Genomic DNA, 19,970 nt, shown 5'->3' with positions numbered 1-19,970 from the left:
ACCCTTCACTAGAAGAGCACCAAGGACAGGGAATTCACTATCTATTTAGGCAGCCCAACCCACTTTTGTCATTGTCAAGAGGCACTATGGAAAGGGCCCTCTGTCTCTGGAGTGGGAGAACTTGGGTTAAAATCCAATCGTGACTTTTGTTTTTGTGACTGGGCAAATTGCTTCCTCTCCCTGAGGTTCAACTGACTCATCTGTAAAATGGGAAGGTTGGATTAGTTGGCTCCCCTGGGCCATCTTTGGATGACCCCATGGTCTACTTTGGGCCTAATTCTCTGTCTCTCCAGCCCCACTCTCTCTCCTGAGCTCCCCTGGTGCATCGCCAGCATCATTCAGACACCAGTTCTAAGACATTTCCACCCGCTCTGACCCATGCCTGTCTTGAACTCAGCGTGTCTGAAACAGCCCATCTTCAACGTGGCCCAAAGCTGTGATCCTCTGAGCTCCTGTCTCTGGGGAGGGCACCACTGCCCTCCCTCTCATTCATATCATTGACTTCTCCTGTCAACTGTCAGACCTCGTCTCATCTCCACCCCCTGCTCTCACTCCTACAGCAGCTCCTAATTCAGGCCCTTGTTACTTGATCCCCTCTCACCTGGGCCAGTGCAAGGATCCTCCTCATTGGACTCTCCACCCCACCCCACTTCTCACTTCAATCAGTCTTTTACTCTGCTCCCAAAGTGATTTTTCTAAAGCACAGGTGTGACCATGGAGCTCCAGTAACTGGGTTAGCCCCAGGACCAAATATAATCTCTGGTTAGCTGTTAAAGCCTTTGCAATCTGGTCCCAACCTCTCTTTCCATCCTTATTGGATGTCAACTCCCCTTCCTGCTCTCTACTGTCAAACCAAACTGGTCTTCTCACTGTTCTTCCCACAAAACTCTCCATCTCTCACCTCCAGAGTTTGAACTGGAAAGGACCTTGGAAGTCATCTAGTACAACCTTTTCATTTTTTACAGGGAAGGAAACTGAGCTCCTGAGAAGGGAAATGATTTGTCTGAGGTCTCGCAGTTAAGGTCAGGGCCAGGATTTGAACCCAGGTTCTCTGACTGCAAACTGTGCCCACTTTCCATTGAACTAAGATTCCATCGGCATGGGTGATCTCCCTCCAATGGTGCAGATCACAACCCATCAGCAAGACTGGAGGAAGAGAGGAGGTGGACAACTCTGAGAGCTGTCATGCCTGACCCACTTGCCCCTGATGGGTGGCAGGCTCTGCTGCATTTGTCCAGGCTGGTTCCCAGAACTCTGACTCATCCAGCCCTTCACTGGGACACCTGGAAAATTGTCCAAGTTTGAGAGGAGCCACCCAAGCTTGGGAGACTCTGAGAATCCCTGAACCTCTCCCTCAGGGCCCCAGGGGAGGGCAGCAGAGAGCAATGGGAATGGCTATGAGGCTCATGGGCATTACTTAGGCTGTCAGGAAGGTGCCAAGAAGGGAAACATACTTGCCAAGCCGAACAAAGAGCCTTTAGGTGTGAAAGCAGAGGAGAGAGACAGAAGAAAGAAAAGGCATTATTAGGAGGCTCCAACTTCTCCACAAGTGGCCCTGGGCTGAGGCTGTCTTTGTTTTCTGGGGGCCTTTGTCTTTCTCCATTCCTGGAACCTGGACCTTGCCAAGGATCTCAGAACCTCCCCCTGCCCTGGCCCTGCCTCCGCAGGGGTGATGGAAAGCCCACTTGGGATCAGAGGTGGGAGAGAAGGACCATGGCCACCCTTGAGTGAAGGTCAATGGTTCTGGTGGATTCCCAGCCCCCTCCCCAAGGTGTCCAGGTATCTCCAGCCTTTCCCTGAGGTTATGGCTGAGGACAATGAGCTGCAGGTCCCAGAGAGAGTTTGGGTGATCTTTGCCTAAATGCTCCCTGGGATGGCCAAGTATGTTCTGTCCATGGCTTGTTCTGTGTTACAATAATCTGTTTGGGCTTTGTTCCTTCCCCGCTCCCTCTCCCCAGTAGACCATGAGGGCAGGGACTGTGTCTTGTCTGAACTGAGTGTGCACACACACATGCGCACATACATGCATGCATGCGCACACAATGCATACATGCACATGTACACATATGTGCCTGTGCACAGATGCATGCACAGGCAGACACAGGCATGCGCATGTGCACACGTGCACCTGTACACACATACAGGCACTTACATATGCAAGGCAGACTGATGCACACACATACAATACACACATGCACATGTGTGTACACACAGCTCTGAGCACACTGGATACTTTGAGAAGGTTGCTTTGTTCACACCGAGATGCCATGACCTTCTGAGTCTTCCCAGGTTTTGATCTCGTCCCTGGGCTATTGCTCTCTGGAAGGGCCTGGGGCCACCTGTACATTTCTCTACCCTCTCTCACATCCAGATCATTTAAACCAACATTCCAGGTCCTGGCACCGATGCCAGTGGAACCCACCTTTGCTCTCCATTTGCCTCTTGCTTGCTGATTTGCAGCCAGGGCTGGGGCTTGCCTACACAGATGACCCCAACCTCACACCAGCTTGAATCTTAGGTAGCTACTGAGAAAAGGGCTAGGGAAGACCCCTTTGCCCTGGCACAGGGGTGGCTCCAGGAGAAGCATGACATGAGCCCCTCTGCCCCCAGTCTCTTCCTCACTGGCTTGCCAGAGTAACAGGTTTTTCTTCAACATTTCAAGATACCTGTTCCCTCAGCGGAGGACAGAGACTCTTCATTGCCTCAGATCCTAACTCCAAGAAACCTCACTAGATGGTCTACATGAGACGTTGGGGCCAAAGCAACTCATTCCCTGGTAGCCACCCCCTTGGGTTGAGCCATTCTGTCCAGAGTTAGGCTGGTTCTCAGACATCAGATCCATCATCCTGGCCTCAGTCTCACCTTCTGAAATTGTGACCTTTTGAGTTTCTCCCAATCAAGGACAGAAGGACCCTGGTCCCTGAGCCCTCAGCCATTAGCCCACAGAGAGAGGCTATTCATTGGCCTAGCTAGTGGCCATCCTGGGCCTTGGGATGAGAGGGGAGACACACAGATGCCTCTACTCACTCCACGTCTCGCTTTCGGATTGTCCTCCCAGAGGCCAGGACTTCAGCCACTTTGGAGACAAGTGGGTCATAGTTCATGCTGGCCACAGCAATCACCTCATCGTTCCTGTGAGGAGGAGCCGAGTCACTGCCCGGGGATGAGAGAGGGCTTCCCAAAGTGGCCCTCCCCCTCTCTCATGGTTGGCAAGGGTCAGGGGTGCGGGGAAGGTCTTCCCAAAACCAATCCCCATCCCCTGTCACAGTTGGCAAGGGTCAGGGGTGCAGGGAAGGTCTTCCCAAAGCCAATCCCCATCCCCTGTCACAGTTGGCAAGGGTCAGGGGGGTGGGGGAGGTCTTCCCAAAGCCGACCCCCCTCCCCTTCTCATGGCTGGCAAGGGTTAGGGTGGAAGCCACCAAGGACTCACTCACTTGGTGTAAAAGGCCACAAACTTCAGCTCGTCCAAGTCCCCCTGGATGATGACATCATCAAACCCTTCCCCGTACCCTGGAAATAGTCAGAGGGGACAGAAAGGTGACCAGTGAATGGTAGAGCCAGGATCCAGGCACCACCCTCCCTTTCTCCCAGCTCTCCTGGGCTGCCATAGGGAAGCAATCATCCCCTCATATACTCATCTTCCCCTGGCTGCAATGGGCCTACAGGTATCTGAATGGCCATCCTGGGGAAAGTAGGCTAGCCTTGTCTCTTTGTACCCAGAGGGCACAGTGAGGAGCAATAGTGGGAGAAGGGATGTTCAGAGAGGTAGGCTCAGGTCTGGAGTCAGGGTAAGTTTCTCAATGACAGGACTCCAGGGGAATCAACCAACCGATAAGCATCACAGTGGACGGCACGTTGACCCTAGAGTCAAGAAGACCCGAATTCAAATCGCCCGAGACACTTAGCAGCTGTGTGACCCTAGGAAAGCCACCTAACCTCTCTGGGCCTCCACAAAATCAGGGGGGTGGACTCAATGTCCTCTGAGGTCCCTCCCAGTTCTCAAGCTCTGATCCCATGATCCTAAGTGAAACAATCCTTTATCTCAAGGAATTTAGAGCCTAATGAAATGTGGACCAAAGGTTAAGAGTTTGACAGGACCTGAAAGATGGCCTAGTGCAACCCCCCTCTTTTTACAGAGGAAACTGGGGCTCATGGAAAGACTTTACCACCGGTGTCATACAGCAGAACTAAGATCAGAAGGAATATTCCTTCCACCAGCTCCAGATCCCCCATTGTCTCCATCACACCCCGGGCCCTGCCATCACTGGGCACAATCCGGAACTGGAGGTGGGATTTAGAGAGAGGCAGAGTTTGGGGCTTCATCAGGTGTTCCTAACTTGGGGTCCATGAACATGAACTTATTTCTTTTAAAACTGATCACCACATTTCAATACAAGGGGCTTCCTTTGGAATCTTATAGTTTTCATTTTAGGCATTTAAAAGCAGGATTCAGAGAAGGGAGTCCACGGCACAAGCAAGGTGAAAAGCCTAGCTCTAAGAAAAATCTTGTTACTGCTAGGAGCTGTCCAGCAGGGGATCCATCTGCCCAGGAGAGGGTCAGCTTCTTGGCTCAACAGCAGGGTCCCTTCCATCTCAGACCCTGGGGACTGGTAGAGATTCTGTCCTCTAAGATTTGTTCTCTCCCCTCCCCCACTTCCTTCACGCTGGTGGCCAGTTGGACTGGCATCTCCCTGAGGGCAAGTTCAGCTGCCATCTCCTTATTGCTCAGGCTATTCTTATAGCCTCTCAGCTGCTCTCGCTGCCTGATTCTCCCACCTTCCCTCTCTCCTCTCCTCTCTCTGGAGGGTGAAGATTCTTCACCCAGGGCCACTGCTCCCCACCAGTACCTGTGTAGCGGATACTTTTCCCAAACATGGCAGTCCAGAGACAGGGCACAGTGCTGATCTCGGCTTCCTGGGCCAGCATGTTCTGAGCCGCCACACGCCCTGATGGGGGAGGAGACCTGTGAGAACCAGGATGCCAGCCTGGCAGATGGCCCCCAATTGGCTTCACTAAGACCACCCCACACAGCCTGGACAAGACCGTGCCTACAGTGTATCATAGTAGCCTAGAAACTGTAACAGCCCTGGGTGAAGCAGTATCACTGTGTGCTATGTGACCATGAGTGGAGAGGAGCTGTGTGTAAGTGATCAGATGCCAGAATCTCAGACTCTGAGGCTTAGAAGGGGCCTGAGCAGACACCCAGTCCAAGTCGTACCTGACCAAGGCATCCTGGCAAACGTTCAGCCTTTGCTTGGAGACCTTCAGTGATGCAAAGCTTACTACCTTGGGTATAGCCCTCCTTATGGTATATGTGAGACCTTAAGCCTGACATTCTCAAACACACACACTCAACCACACTCTCAAACAAATACACACACTCAAACACACATACACACACATACACTCACAAACACACACACACTCAAACACACACACACTCTCAAACACACACATACACACACATACCAGTGTCTGGGGGATAAATACACCTGCCTAGCACACCTCTTCCTTACATCACTCTCCCCCCGCTCAGTCCCACCATGAGGGTCACCAATAACAAGAGGAGACATCAGGTGGCTCTGGGCTCTGGGGATTGGGGGGACCATGTGTCCAGTGAGGGGTCTCCTGTGATGTTTGACCACGCATGCAGTCGGTGACAGTGAGTGGGTGAATGTGTGCACAGGGCAGGGCTAGGCCTGGGCCCCCCATTTTAGGAAAGACATAGAGAAGCAGGAGAGTGCCTGGGGTGGGGAAGGGTCTTAAGAGCCTGCTTGGAGGAGCTGTTTAAAGAGAACTGTTTAAAGCTGTTTAAAGAGAGTGTTTAAAGAGAACTGCCTGGCCATCCCCTAGAAGGGGAATTAACTGGTTCTGTCCGGCCCTAGCAGGCAGAACAAGGAGTAACAGGGCAGTTGTGATTCAGTCGTTTCAGTAAGGTCCAACTCTTTGTGAGCCCATCTGGGATTTTCTTGGCAGAGATACTGGAAGGGTTTTGTCATTTCCTTCTCGAGTTCATTGTATAGATGAGGAAACTAAGGCAAACAGAGCGAAGTGACTTGCTCAGGGTCACACAGCTAGGAAGTGTCTGAGGCTGGATTTGAACTCAGAGGATGAGCCTTCTTGACCCGTCCAGGCTCTCTGTGCACTATGGTGCCACCTAGCGGCCCTGAGGAGCAACAAGGGGCATCAGGGAGAGCTGAATCATTGCAGCCATCCCACTGGAGGGTGAGTTGTCTTGGGAGGCAGTGGGCTCCTGACATTGAAGGGCTCTGGCCAAGGCTGGATGACCTACAGGAGGAATGTTCTAGAAGAACCTCCTTTTCAGGAGCAGGTTGGCCCCAGTGCCCCCAAGGTCTCTCCAGCCTGAGCTGCTGGAATTCTAAGAGTATCCCAGGGAGGGACAAGCAGGTGACCAAAGCATGAGAGGTTGTAGCCAAAGGTGAGGCGGGGGGACCATCAGCAGCTGCAGGTCTGACAGTAACATCCAGTTCATCCATGGCTCTTTACAGCTGACAAAATGCTTTATATTCACAATTTCTTTGGGAAATGTATCTTTCCTACAGCTCGGACTCGACCGTGTTGCTGTCCTCTCTCCCACTCAGGTGGCTCCCATCACCTCCAGGATCAAATACAAAACCATCCGTTGAGTTTTCCAAGCCCTTCCTCCCCTGGGCCCTCATCTTTCCCATCTTGCACCTTCTGCCTCCCCGTGTGCCCCTAATCCAGAAACACCCTGGTCTCCCTCCAACAAGACCTCCATCTCCCAACTTGGCCTCCTCTCTGCCTCCTGGCTGCCCCGGCTCCCTTCAAGCCCCCACTAAAATCTAGGGCCTTCCCTCTGTGGATGATGCACCCATGTCTTATTTATGCGTAGTTGTTTACATCACACTAGGAGCACCCTGAAGCCCAGGATATCTTTTGCCTTTCCCCAACACGTAGCCCTAGCACATACTAGGCACTTCACATATGCTTATTAACTGACAAACAAAACCATCTCCAACTATAGGCCAGGGTTCTCCACTAGCATCCCCCTCCTGTCTTAGGCAGATGACCCTGAGCTCTCAAAGTTGATCCCAAGCCCTGGATGACCATGCTCGAAAAGCCCCCAATATACACAGATGGCCTCTCTGTCTTTCATCAAAGCCAAGCTGGGACAAATGCATCATGGCTCAGTGCCAGAAGGCTGGCCACAGGGTATGGAGATTCTGAACACAGACACTCATGAAACCATCTGCTAAGACCTAGAGGGAGGGATCTGCCCTGATAGAGAGGAAGGTCCTTTATCCATGGGTAAGACCATGGTATTTCTGTCCATGCAAGATTGGTTCTTAGTGAATATTCAAAGGCTTATGGCAGGAGGCATTCTCTCTACTTCACTGAGCCTCTGGAGGGGAAAAGGGAAGGGAGAAAGCAGATAAATCATGCATATCTTTCCCTGAACTGTTTGTTCCTGCCTGAAATATGGGGTCTTGTTCAAAGCGTTAAACCTCATTCAGAGTTCTGATCTATGATTTAGATGAAAAGATGTCTTCCATTCATCCATCACTTCATTCATTAATTCATCCATCCATCTGTATTCATCTAGCTGTCTATTCTATCCATCAATCCAAGCATCCATCAACATCCCATTCATTTATTGACCTGTATCTCCATTCACCAATCCATCCATTCCTCTTTTCTCCTCAATCCAATGAATCTTCATACATTCACCAGCAACACATACGTTACTTCATCTATCCATTTCATACTGTCTCTGCGTCCAACTGTCCATTCTATCCATCTGTCCATTTGCTTACCTAGGTATCCATCCACAACTCCCTGGACTCCTGGACTCTGTCCCCCATAAGCACCCCCTTCCTTTCTCTCCTCTCCTCTTTTCATTCCTTTTCATATGTTGTCTTTCCCCATTAGAACGGAAGTTCTTTTAGGGCAGGAATACTCTTTAGTTTTACTTGCATTTGCATTCCCAGTGCTGAGCACTATGCCTGGCACATAGCAATCACTCGATAAATGTTTTATCTATTTCTCTGTTCACTCTCCATCCATTCATCTATCCATCCACATGCCTGCTTATCCATCCATCCATCCATCCACCCACCCATCCACCCATCCATCCATCCATCCATATATACTTCCATCCATCCATCCACCCATCTATCCATCCATCCATCCATCTGTACTTCCATCCAACCATCCATTCATCCACCCACCCATTCATCCATCCATCTATCCTTCCATTCATCTGCCCCATCCTGGCTATCCCCATGAGATTGGGCCTACTCTTCAGCCTCCACCTCCATCCAGCACTGAAGGTCCCACGTCTATGACCTCGAGCTTGTTGGTGAGCTTATCTCTTTGTCTTGAGTCTTCTCAAACCCACCAGGTCACATCCCTGGCTTGTGTGCCCTCCTCCATAACTACTCCCAAGACTAACTCCGGGGATGGTCATCCATCCAACCACCATTTCCTAGAAAAGCATGTCAGCCAATTGTCCAATTACATCAGTCATCATTCTGTCTGTCTCCCTGTCCACAAGACTCCTGCTGACCTTCTTCAGTTCTCTCTTCTCCTAATAGAATGGAAGGTCCTTGAGGGCAGGGTCTTCCTTCTTTACTTGTGTTGGTGTCCCTGGCCCTCAACACAGTGCCTGGCACACAGTAATCACTTAATAAATGCCTTTTCATTCATTAGAGACTGCGAATTCTAATGGAAAGAACGCTAGATTTGAAGTCAGAGGAAATGCATCGGAGTCTCAGCTCTGCCACTTCCTGGCTGTGGGACCCTGGGCATCCATCAGAACCTCAGTTTCCTTCTCTATAAAATGGGTATCATGATGCAAGGTCTACTCCAACAGGCAGCTGTGAGGAAGTCACTCCATCAACTAAAACAGTATAGAAATGGGCATCACTGCTCTTCACTCAACAAACATTTCTTAATGCTTACTTGGTGCAAGGCCCTTTGAGGTGCTGAGGGAGACGTAGTTCTGCTTTCTTGGGACCACACCCAGGAGAAGTGTTTTGTGTCCCACCCACCCCCATCCCTTCTAAAACAGTGCAAGGCGGAAAGCTGCCTTCTAGAAAGGCCCAGGGGCCTCACACATGCACACCATGGATGTGGGCCATCTGCCAGTGTGGAATGTTCACTTTCTTGTTGCTCCTCAAGGCCAGCGGGAACGTGACAGCATCGCCAGCTGCAAAGACGCCAGGGATGTTTGTCTGCATCATCTGGGGAAGGAGGAGTAGAAGGCGGATGGTGACTAGGGCAGGAGAGGGAACACAAAGACACATCGGGCTGGAAGAGATCACAGACTAAGAGCCCAGCCTAGAGCTGGGAACCCCCAGTGCAGAGCCTAGAACTTCCAACCCAGAACAATCTATCCTGCCCAGCTCAGAGCCCAGTACTCCACTCCAGGTCAAGGTCCTGACCACTCATCCCTGCCCATCTAGACTCACCCTTGGGTATCGTTGGAGCAGGGAGAGCCTGCAGACTACCCCCCACTGTGAAGCTTCCCCACCCTGACCCCCAGAGGGAGACCCAACCCGACCTTGTTAACAGGAATGAAGCCACGGGCGTCCATGTTGATTCCACTCTGTTTAAGGAAGCCTGTGGCTGGCACTGCCCCTGATGGGACAGAGGTGGATGTGAGGCAATGTCTCCCACCCCCTGGCCCAGGTTGTCCTGAGAGATACCCAGGACCCAGCAAGAGGGAGGAAGGATAGATAGAAGGGCAGCAGAGAGGGGCCCTGGGAGTGTGGCTGTGGGAGCCTGGACCTTGCAGCTCCTCTCCGGATGCTTCTGGAATGTGAAAGGCGTGTATCATCCACCCCAATGCTGCTTCGGCCTGAGCCCCAAACTTAATTCATCATTCACCTTAAACCCTAAGGGAGGCCCAACCCAACATTCAATCCTAAGCACTATGCCACCTACATGCCCAACTGTATCCCTAACCTACACCCTAAACTCAATCCTAGGCCTCACCCCAGATCGAACACCAGTAACATTCTTAACTCAGGCTAGGACCCTGACTCCAGTCTGGCTGTAGCCTTGAGCCACCTCCCCAGCTGACCCAAACCTCTACCATCAGGTCTAGACTGGAGCCTTGAATGCCAACATCACTCTTATATCCTTCTGACCCACTCCCTATAACCGATACTTCATTCGGGCCTAGCGCCAGCCTCAATCCCATCCCTGCCTGGCAAGGGAGTGGGAGGGAGATCCCGAGGAGGTGCCCACTCACCAATGCCCACCACACAAACGTCGGCCCGGACCACCTTACCACTCTTCAAGATCACCTCCTTCAGCTGCAGGGAGGGGAGAAAGAAGCAGAAGATGAGGAGCTGAGACCTGGCACAGAGCAGGGGAGGAGAAACACCAAGGCTGAGAGCCCTTCATCACTCTCAGGCCTGGGCTTGTATCCACATAACAGAGTGAAATGGGGCACTTTATTTAGGAGGGACCAGCTCTGGGCGGGGGGTGGGGGGGATGGAAGGCCCTCACCCTCTCTGAGCCAGCACCTTCTCCCTAGACCAGCCCCCCTACCTCAGTCATCTGGGGATGGGGGGCAGGGAGCAAATATGGCAGGGCTACTGCCCTTGTGACCTGCTGAGAAACCAACAAGGCTGGTGGTGATGTCTCCACTGATGCAGTTTCTCAAAACTAATCCTGTCAAACTTGGCAGCCTTTGCTTGGATGGGGGGGAGCCCTCTTTGGTCCCTACCACCCAGCTTCTAGCTCCACAGCCCCTTCAGATGCCACAGAAGCACCAGGAAGATTAGCCCCATTGTACAGGAGAGAAAGTTGAGGCTCAGCGTCTAGGGAAAGGAGCTGGGTCCTCTGACCCTATACCAGCATTCTTTCCACTATCCCAGGCTAGCCCATTCACTTCTGTTCCTATAAGCCACCTATGTAAGAGGCAACTTGGCAAGTTGCATGGTGAAATAAGGGTTCTAATCCCATATCCTGGCTGAGTGATCCTGGGTCAGACTCTTAGCCTCTGGGTGCTCTTAACCACTATGGAAGATGGTCTTAGGGAAGTCCCAGGGGGAGCTTCATCAGCCTAGAGTTCTCTATACCAGTGAAATCACAAGGTCAGTCCCTATTCCTCCTATGGACCAGGTCCTGTGCTAGCCACTGGAGATACAAGAGCCAAAAAAGAAACTGCCCTCAAGCAGTTTACTCTCTTACCCATGACAACCCTTTGAATTACATGGCACTCTACAGTTTATAAACCACTTTACCATTCACAAAGCACTTTATCCTTGAAAAGTACTTTACAATTTACAAAGAACTTCAGATCATAAGATGATAGATGTATTGATTGAAGGGACTCAAGAGGTCATCAAGCCCAACTACCTCATTTTACTGAAAAGGAAAATGAAACTCAGAGGTGAAAATAACTTGGTCACATTGACAGAGCTGACTCCATTTGGCATTAAGCCACCATTTTGTGATGAAGTATAGTAAACCATATGTGTGTTGTTCAAAAATGAACAATATGGAACCTCCAGAGAAGCACAGACAACCAACTGAAAATTTTAATAAACAGCTATATTATTGGTTTATGGCATTAGGCACCAATTGAATGAATTGGTAAATCAATTAGGTTACTCCTTTGACCTAGCAATACCTTTGACCTAGCATACTAGGTCTGTATCCTGAAGAGATTTTTAAAAAACAAAAAGGACAAGGCCCTATATGGACAAAAATATGCTCTTTTCTGGGGGCAAAGAATTAGAAGTTGAGGTGATGCCCATCAATTGGGAAATGGCTGAGCAAGGTGCGGTTTGTGATTATGATGGAATGTTATTGTACTATAAGAAATGATGAGCAGAATGTTCTCAGAAAAACCTGAAAAGACATGCATGGTGTGATGCAAAGTAAAATGTACTGTGTACAAAGTAACGGCAACATTGTAACAACTTAGCTATTCTCAGTAATACAAGGATCCAGGACCACCCTGCAGGACATATGAGGAAAAATACTATCCATCCCCAGGGAAAGAACCGACAGTGTCTGCACACAGATTAAAGCATACCTTTTTAAACTTTATTTTTCTTGGGTTTTTTTGTCTGTTTTCTTTCACAACATGACTACTATAGAAATGTTTTCCATGACTCCATATGTATAACCTATATCAAATTCTTACCTTCTTGATGAGGTGGGGAGGGAGGAAGGGAGAGAATATGGAACTCCAAGTTTTAAAAATAAATGTTAAACATTGCTTTTACATGTAACTGGGGAAAAATAAAATTTAAGCAAAAAAAATAAGGTACAGGTCACATGATAAGCCTCCCTACTTCATACGCTAACAGAAGCCTGTAGACCGTATCTCCTTTCTTCCTGGCAGCAAAAAAAATAAATCTGAATCTATTATTTAAAAAATTAGGTTACTCCTACCAACCAAAATTTGGGTGTAATTAGCAACCTCCCTAGCTGGTACTACAAGAAATCTGCCAGAGACTCTCATGGGGATCACTGTTCATAGGTCACTCCTAGGTTGTCCATCCAAGACTCCAACATCCACCATGTTCACTTGAGGGCACTGATAGCTGATGAAGATTTCCAGATTTGCCAGGCAACCACATTGGATGGAGACACGATCTCCAACCAGACAGAGAAGGCACCTTGTCACTGAGTACCGATATAAAACATGGTAGTGGGAAAGCCAAGGAAATCAGGCTCATTCCTACTGTGGTCAATGTTTGAACTGTCTAATCTGTATTACAAACTAATGTTTATACCTATTTAATTAATAAAGCTTGTTGGCATTGAGAACTCTGAAGTCTAATGGTTTTTTCCATTGCACTAGTCAACTTAGGTAATGGCTTCCCAGTTCAAAGTCTAGCACACATATTATCTACCACATTTTAAAAGCATCTCATAATTTCCAAAATACCTTACATGTTGGCTAGTGAGATGGAAAGGCTCCAGATTGGGGGTCAAAGGACTTGGCTGGAGTGTAACAACTTGGCCACTTGCTGAGTCTGGCCTAGGAGAAGTCCCCGAACTCTCAGTTTGTCCTTTGTAACATGGTGTATTACATGTAATATTTACCTCTCTCACAGAGCTGTGGTGAAAACATTCTTTAAAGCCCTTGACTCTTCATCTTGCACTTGAGTTGGGGGCGGGGGGACTTAGTTCCTCAGAGCCTCTGATCACACCTCTCCCCCGCCTCATACTTGGGAAGTTGACTTTTTGAACCCAAGCATAAGATTTGACATTTATCCCCATTTGGTTACATCTTCCTCAATTTGGTCCAATGTTCTAGCTCGCTGAGCCCTCTTTGGGTCCTGACCCTATCATCTAACACTTTGGATCTATTTTCTCCACTATAAAATGAAATGATCAGACTACATGGTCCCTCCCAACTACGATCTCCTTGGAGAATCTAGTTTTTTGTTTTGTTTTGTTTTGACTGTAAACTCCCTGAAAGCAGGGACTGAGTGTGTTTCCTAACCTCTGGTCTCAGCATCAGGGACAGTGATTTCTACCTGCCCATCCCCCTCTGACATAACCCATGTTTTTCTGCACTAGGTTGGAATTGGACTAGACCAGAGGGACATTCAAAGAGGCTCAGAGAAGGGTGAACCCAGGATGTCATGGGGACACCTACCTTCCCTTCCTGGGCTCGAAGCTCTGAGACTTCTGTCTGCATGTAAAACTTGATTCCATTGTTCTCAAACATCTGTTGCAGGGAGAGAAGGGGGAGGTGGATCCCCTAGAAGTTTCCAGTCCCCAGGAGAAAGGTATCTGGGCCTCCCTCTCCCAGGAGCACCATAAAAACACATGCTCAGCAGGGATGCTGCTGTTCCCCCTCAGCCTGGGACATCAGAGTAGGTGCTCTCCCGTTAGGCCAGAATCTCACCTTCATGAGGGCTCTGCCAACCTTCTCTCCAAGGAACCTCCGGAATGGTGTCTCTTCTAACTCCACAACTGACACCGAGTGGGCCTTGTCAGTCAGGTATGCAGCTACCTCCATTCCTGGTGATGAAAAGGACACGCTGAACCCGGGGGACTGAAAGGGAGATGGGGACCCTCTGATAATTCCCTCCAATGTTGGGGCTGAGGGAGAGAGTGGAGACACCTAGTTTTTCAGGGACTGGGAGGGGGGTGAAAACTTTGACCTCCCCAAGGGAATGAGATACGGTTAGGCACTGACCTCTTGGAAGGAGAAATGCTCTGACCCGCTAAGGGCCTAAGGCAAGGACAGTCCCTCCGGGTGTGAGGAGAGCCTGCAGGCCCCTGACCAAGGCCCACTCACCCAAGAAGGCAGCCCCAACAACAACTGCGTTCCTCCCACGGGCCAGCTTCCCGATTCTATTGGCATCTTCTGGGGTCCGAATAGTGAAGACATTCTCTACTTCTTTTCCTTTACAGCTGAGTGTCTTGGGGCTACACCCCCCCCCCCAAAAAAGACAAAATTGTTCCAGTGTCATCTCTATTTATTAGGTTTCCTCTCTTACTTTTAACGTTCATTCATTCAAAAAACACTAAGTGCCTACTGTGTGCCAGGCTCTACACTAGGGGCTGTGGATACAGAGATAAAAAAGGAAACATTCCCTGCCCTCAAGATGTTTATGTTCTCCTGTCCTCTGTAAAGGCAACATTGTAACCACGGTCGTCTGTGGGAAGACTTGGTTACTCTGATAGAGCCAATGGTCCCAGCCAATTCCAAAGGAGCCATGATGAAAAATGCACCAACGTCCAGAGAGAGCCCTGCTGAACCGAGCGCAAATTGATGCCAATTTTTAAATTTACTCATTTGTCTTGCTTTTTGGGTACAACATGACTTAATGTAGAAATATTTTCTATGACTTTGTACATACAAGGAGATCGAATTTCTTCCCTTCTCAATGAGGGGGAAAGGAGCAGGAGGAAGAGAACTGGGAACTCAACATTTTTAAAAATGAAAAGCAATAAATAATTTTTTAAAAAAAGAAGTTTATGTTCTACTGGGGGGGGATTGTTAGGGGAGCAACATGTCTACAGAGAAGCAAATGCAAAGCAATACAGAGTAAATGCGAGAGGAAGGCTAAGTCCAGGGGAGGAGAGGGAGGAGGAGGAGGGAGTAACCGAGGAAAGAAATCTAGGCCATAGAGATGGGGAAAGAGCACAGCCCAGGCATGGGGGCAGCTGGCAAAAGACCTAGAGGCCAGGCCTGGCCTGCTATGTATCAGGGAAAGTGCTGGGTAATTGTAATTGATCTGGTAAGATGGGCTGGAGCCCCACTGGGAAGGCTTTAAAGGATCATGGGAGGAGTGGTCGTTTGTGGCCTGAAGTCAGGAGGGGGTCATGAAGCTTTCTGAGCAAAGGAGTGACCTGGCAAAAGCCAGCCTGATTAGTGAATGAATTCATCAAGAAACTCTTTCCTTCCCCTCCTTAATCCCCCTTCCCCAGCCTTCCCCTTAATCCTCTCAGTCCCTTCAGTCTTCCCCCAACCTTCCCATTAATCCCCCTGAGATGCCTGCAATTTTCTCCTGTAGTCTCCCCAAGTCCCCTGAATGTCTCCCCTTAATTCATGCTCCCACCTTTTCTCTGAAATGTCCTAGTGATCTCCAGGTAGATGAATAAGGTCCAAATGATGAGGTTACCACCTAATCATTTTATGGAGCAGAACTGAGACTCCAAAGGTCCAGTGATTTAAATAAAGGTCACCCAGGCAGTGAAGAGTGGAGTTCGGATGCCAATCCAGAGCCTCCAACTCCAAATCCTGATACCCTTCCACTCTGCTGGGGTTAGGAGCCTGACCAGGGGGATGAAAAGATCAGTGCAGTTTCTCCTCAAGGGCCGGCGAGGGCCAAGGGAGGCCCAGACCCTCTGTGTGGTGGGGCAGAATGCCATTCCCCTGGAATCCTCTGCCTATTAAATCCTCCCCCTCTCCCAAGAATATGTCCTCTGGGAACCCTGCCCTGACCCACTGACAATCAAGCATGAGCCTTTGTTCCTCAGAGCCATCAAAAATGCCATGTCTATACCTCTTATGAGAATTCTTCTTGTTTCGTTATTATTACAGTTAGGACACAGGTTTGGTAGTTTGAGTCTCTGCCTCTGTTCTACACCTCATGGGATTCTTGGAAGGATAATAATATATATAGTGCTTTAAGATTCAACAAAGCAGATGTTGAGAATGGTCTTGCTGGTAACTCAACAGGACTCCCATCTTCCCAACTACATTGTAAACAACGTGAGGGAAGGGATTATGCTCTAGGCATCTTGGTAACCCCTTTTGTACCTAGTAGAAGAACATGAACAAAGCAGAATCAGTAAATGTTGGATGAGTGGTTTTTCCCCTAGGCCTGAAAAGAGTATATATACTCTAAGCTGACTTTACTTTGGGGCTTATTTTTTGGAAGAAGTTTCCAGTGCCAGATGAGACTTTGAGAAGCCACTAAAGAGCCCCCTGGCTTTGAAAATCCAGATGTTGGTGTTTCTCTCTCTGGTAACAATGTATGTATTATCTACAGTCTGACGGTTAGAAGTCCCATCTTTCTGTTTGTAAATTTCTACTTGTAACTTTTGTTTGTATTTTCTCTAAAGTCCAAGGTGCTGACTTTTCCCCCTGAACTAAGTGAATTATATACATGCTTGAGTAAAGTCAATTTTTGACCCCCTCAAAGGTTGCTTTCCTTTTAGAAAAGCAGATCTAAGAACCTGTGATAGCAGGTCCTGTTATATATTTCAGGGTCCTTGCTGATACAGCCTAGCAATCCACACAAGGAAAACCAAGTGGATGAAAAAAAGATTTTGAAATGCAGTTGGATGAACTGCTCAAAGCTCGTCAGTGCATATAATTTGTTGAAAAATATCAGATGAAATAGATGTGTTGGGAAGAGATGAGTCAAGAACTGGATAGGGAAGAACAAGCTGGATTGTATTTGGGGAACTACACAGAACTTTCAATACATCCCAAGCTGCCCCCTGAGACAATCCCTCCTCTTTCAATAAAAACATTCTTCTGGACCGGCTCTATGGCTGTGAACACCATTATCTCAGGAGAATCAAAATCGTGGGTGACTTCAAGGGCAATAGAGAAACAAACGGGTGTCAGTGAGTGGCGAGACATCACCAGCAATAACTTAGTAAAAAGAAGGGATGTGAAAGACATCACGGAGGATGCATCAGACCAGCAAAGTCACACAGGGAGGACAGCTTGGCTTCCAGAGTGACCACAGTGCTGGATCTGGGATCAAGAAGACCCGAGTTCAAATCTCCCCACATACACACACTTCCTACTTTACTCTGCTGGGCCTGAGTTTCCTAATCTGCATTATGAAAGACACTGGTTACATTCCCTGCCTTGCAGGGTGAGTCCCTTGAGGGTGGGGACTGGGTTTTTTGCCTTTCTTGAGCCCCAGCACTTGGCACAATGCCTGGCACACAGTAGATACTTAATGAAAACTTGTTGACTGACTGAGGAAAGTGATTTGCAGACCTAAGAGATCTAGTGCCCCCCCAGAGTTGTTCTCCTCCCCATCCCCAGGGCCACTCACGTGCTTCCTGGGGCCAAGAGCAACTTATTGTATTCCATCTTAAAGCCATCCTTGAATATGGCTTTCTTGTTCTTCACATCCACAGTGACAACCTGAAATTGGTAAGATAAGGAGGGGTTAAAACAGAAGGAGAGAGTGGCAAATAGTCCAGATCAGGATTCCTGTCTGGGTGGAGAGGGAGGTGGTGAAACAACTGACCCAAGGTCACATGGAGGCAAGGCAGGATTTGAACTCAGATTTCTTTTTCTTCCTAGTTCTATTTTACCAACAGTATTTTGTCACCCACTGCAGAAAAGGAGATAGAAAACACAACTGAAACTAAGATGGGGCCACCCAGACCTTGTCCTAGGGGGTTGAAATTTACTTGGTGACAGTTGTATTCTTTCAGCAGATATAAACAGCTAAGTTTTGCACCTGGCAGCCACCATGTCGCTTCTATGGTTTTGCTGACTTGAGGGATGCTCACATCAGGAGTCAGAACTGAAAAATCGAGTAGGCTGCGCTAATATAATAAAAATGACAATTCTACCTAAATTAATTTACTTATTTAGTGCCATACCAATTAACTATCAGACAATTATTTTCTAGAGCTGGATAAAATAATATCAAAATTCATTTGGAAAAACAAAAGGTCCAGAATATCAAAGGGACTAATGAAAAGAAATGCTTGGAAAGGTGGCCTAGCACTACCAGACCTCAAATTGTACTATAAAGCAGCAATTATCAAAACCACTTGGTATTGGCTAAGAAACAGAGAGGTAGACAAGTGGAATAGACTTGGCACTCAAGACGCAGTAGGCAAGGAATATAGCAACCTTCTGTTTGATAAACCCAAGGACCCCAGCTTCTGGGATAAGAATTCACTGTTTGACAAAAATTGCTGGGAAAACTGGATAACAGTGTGGCGGAAATTAGGCATAGACCCATACCTGACACCGTACACAAGAATAAAGTCCAAATGGGTACATGATTTAGGTATAAAGATTGATACCATGAATAAACTGGAGAAGCAAGGAATAGTGTATTTATCAGATTTATGGAGAAGGGAAGAATTTTTTACTAAAGAAGAGATAGAAAGCATTATGAAATGCAAAATGGATAATTTTGATTGCATTAAACTGAGAAGTTTTTGCACAACCAAACCCAATGCAACCAAAATCCGGAGGGATGTAGTAAATTGGGAAAGAATTTTTACAGCTAAGCTCGGGGATAAAGGCCTCATTTCTAGAATATATAGAGAACTGACTCAAATGTATAATCATACAAGTCATTCCCCAATTGATAAATGGTCAAAGAATATGAACAGGCAATTTTCGGAAGAAGAAATTAAAGATATCTATAATCATATGAAAAAATGCTCTAAATCACTGTTGATTAGAGAGATGCAAATCAAAACAACTCTGAGGTACCACATCACACCTATAAGATTGGCAAACATGACAGAACAAGAAAATGATAAATGCTGGAGAGGATGTGGGAGAGTTGGAACACTAATTCATTGTTAGCGGAGCTGTGAGCGCATCCAACCATTCTGGAGAGCAATTTGGAACTATGCCCAAAGGGCTACAAAAATGTGCATACCCTTTGACCCAGCAATATCGCTACTAGGACTGTATCCTCAAGAGATCATAAAAAAGGGAAAGGGTCCCACATGTACAAAAATATTTATAGCAGCACTCTTTGTAGTTGCCAAAAACTGGAAGTCAAGGGGATGTCCATCAATTGGGGAATGGCTGAATAAATTATGGTATATGAATGTAATGGAGTACTATTGTGCCATAAGAAATGATGAACAAGAAGACTTCAGAGAGGCCTGGAAGGATTTATATGACCTGATGCTAAGTGAAAGGAGCAGAACCAGGAGAACTTTGTGCACAGCAACGACCACAGTGTGCGAGAGTTTTTTCTGGTAGACTTGGAATTTTGTAATAATGCAAGAACTTCTTTAAAAAAATAATAAAATCCCAATGGTGGTTCTCTAAGGCAAAATGCCTTCCACACTCAGAGAAAGAAATATGGAAGTCATTCGCAGAATGTAGCAGATCATGTTTGTGTATGTGTATGTTTTTGTGTATCATGTTTTGATTTGTTATATGATTTCTTCCATTTATTTTAGTCCGACTACATAGCATGACTATAGTGAAAATGTACTCAATAGGAAAGTATATGTAGAACCTATACAGAACTGTATGCAGTCGTGGGGAGGGAGGGGGGTAGTGGGGGGTAGGTGTGGGGGGGATAAAATCTCAATTGTATGGCAGTGATTGTTAAACATTAAAAAATAATTAAAAAAAAAAAAAGAACTGAAAAATCCCCGCCCCAGTTCCTCGTGTTTACAAAGAAATGGACAAATACAAAATCCACTGCCATTCTTTAAGTGCCTTTGTGGGAAGTAAGAAAGTTCTGTTGTCCGCATTCCTAGGTAATAAGGGTTGTGAGCTAGCATGGACAGGTTAGAGGTCAGAAACTAGTGTGCAAGCC

General features: G+C 47.7%; 1 protein-coding gene across 1 annotated transcript in view; it reads right to left on the bottom strand.

Moving 5' to 3' along the window:
• The window catches only part of AIFM3 (AIF family member 3), a 47,777-nt gene that overhangs the window by 1,252 nt on the left and 26,555 nt on the right, over positions 1-19,970 (bottom strand). Inside the window, exons 10-19 of the mRNA XM_072599716.1 lie at positions 17,490-17,581; positions 14,261-14,391; positions 13,865-13,980; positions 13,613-13,684; positions 10,238-10,301; positions 9,545-9,621; positions 9,107-9,224; positions 4,848-4,946; positions 3,435-3,510; positions 3,028-3,132 (exon numbers count right to left, since the gene is read on the bottom strand). Of these exons, the coding sequence (XP_072455817.1) occupies positions 3,028-3,132; positions 3,435-3,510; positions 4,848-4,946; positions 9,107-9,224; positions 9,545-9,621; positions 10,238-10,301; positions 13,613-13,684; positions 13,865-13,980; positions 14,261-14,391; positions 17,490-17,581 (950 nt within the window). The remainder of the gene's footprint in view (positions 1-3,027; positions 3,133-3,434; positions 3,511-4,847; positions 4,947-9,106; positions 9,225-9,544; positions 9,622-10,237; positions 10,302-13,612; positions 13,685-13,864; positions 13,981-14,260; positions 14,392-17,489; positions 17,582-19,970) is intronic.

The sequence above is a fragment of the Notamacropus eugenii genome, chromosome 4 (assembly GCF_028372415.1).
Source record: "Notamacropus eugenii isolate mMacEug1 chromosome 4, mMacEug1.pri_v2, whole genome shotgun sequence".
In the NCBI taxonomy this organism is placed as follows: domain Eukaryota; kingdom Metazoa; phylum Chordata; class Mammalia; order Diprotodontia; family Macropodidae; genus Notamacropus; species Notamacropus eugenii.
The sequence above is the reverse complement of the archived record's forward strand: the minus strand, read 5'-3'. Positions and strand labels throughout refer to the sequence as shown.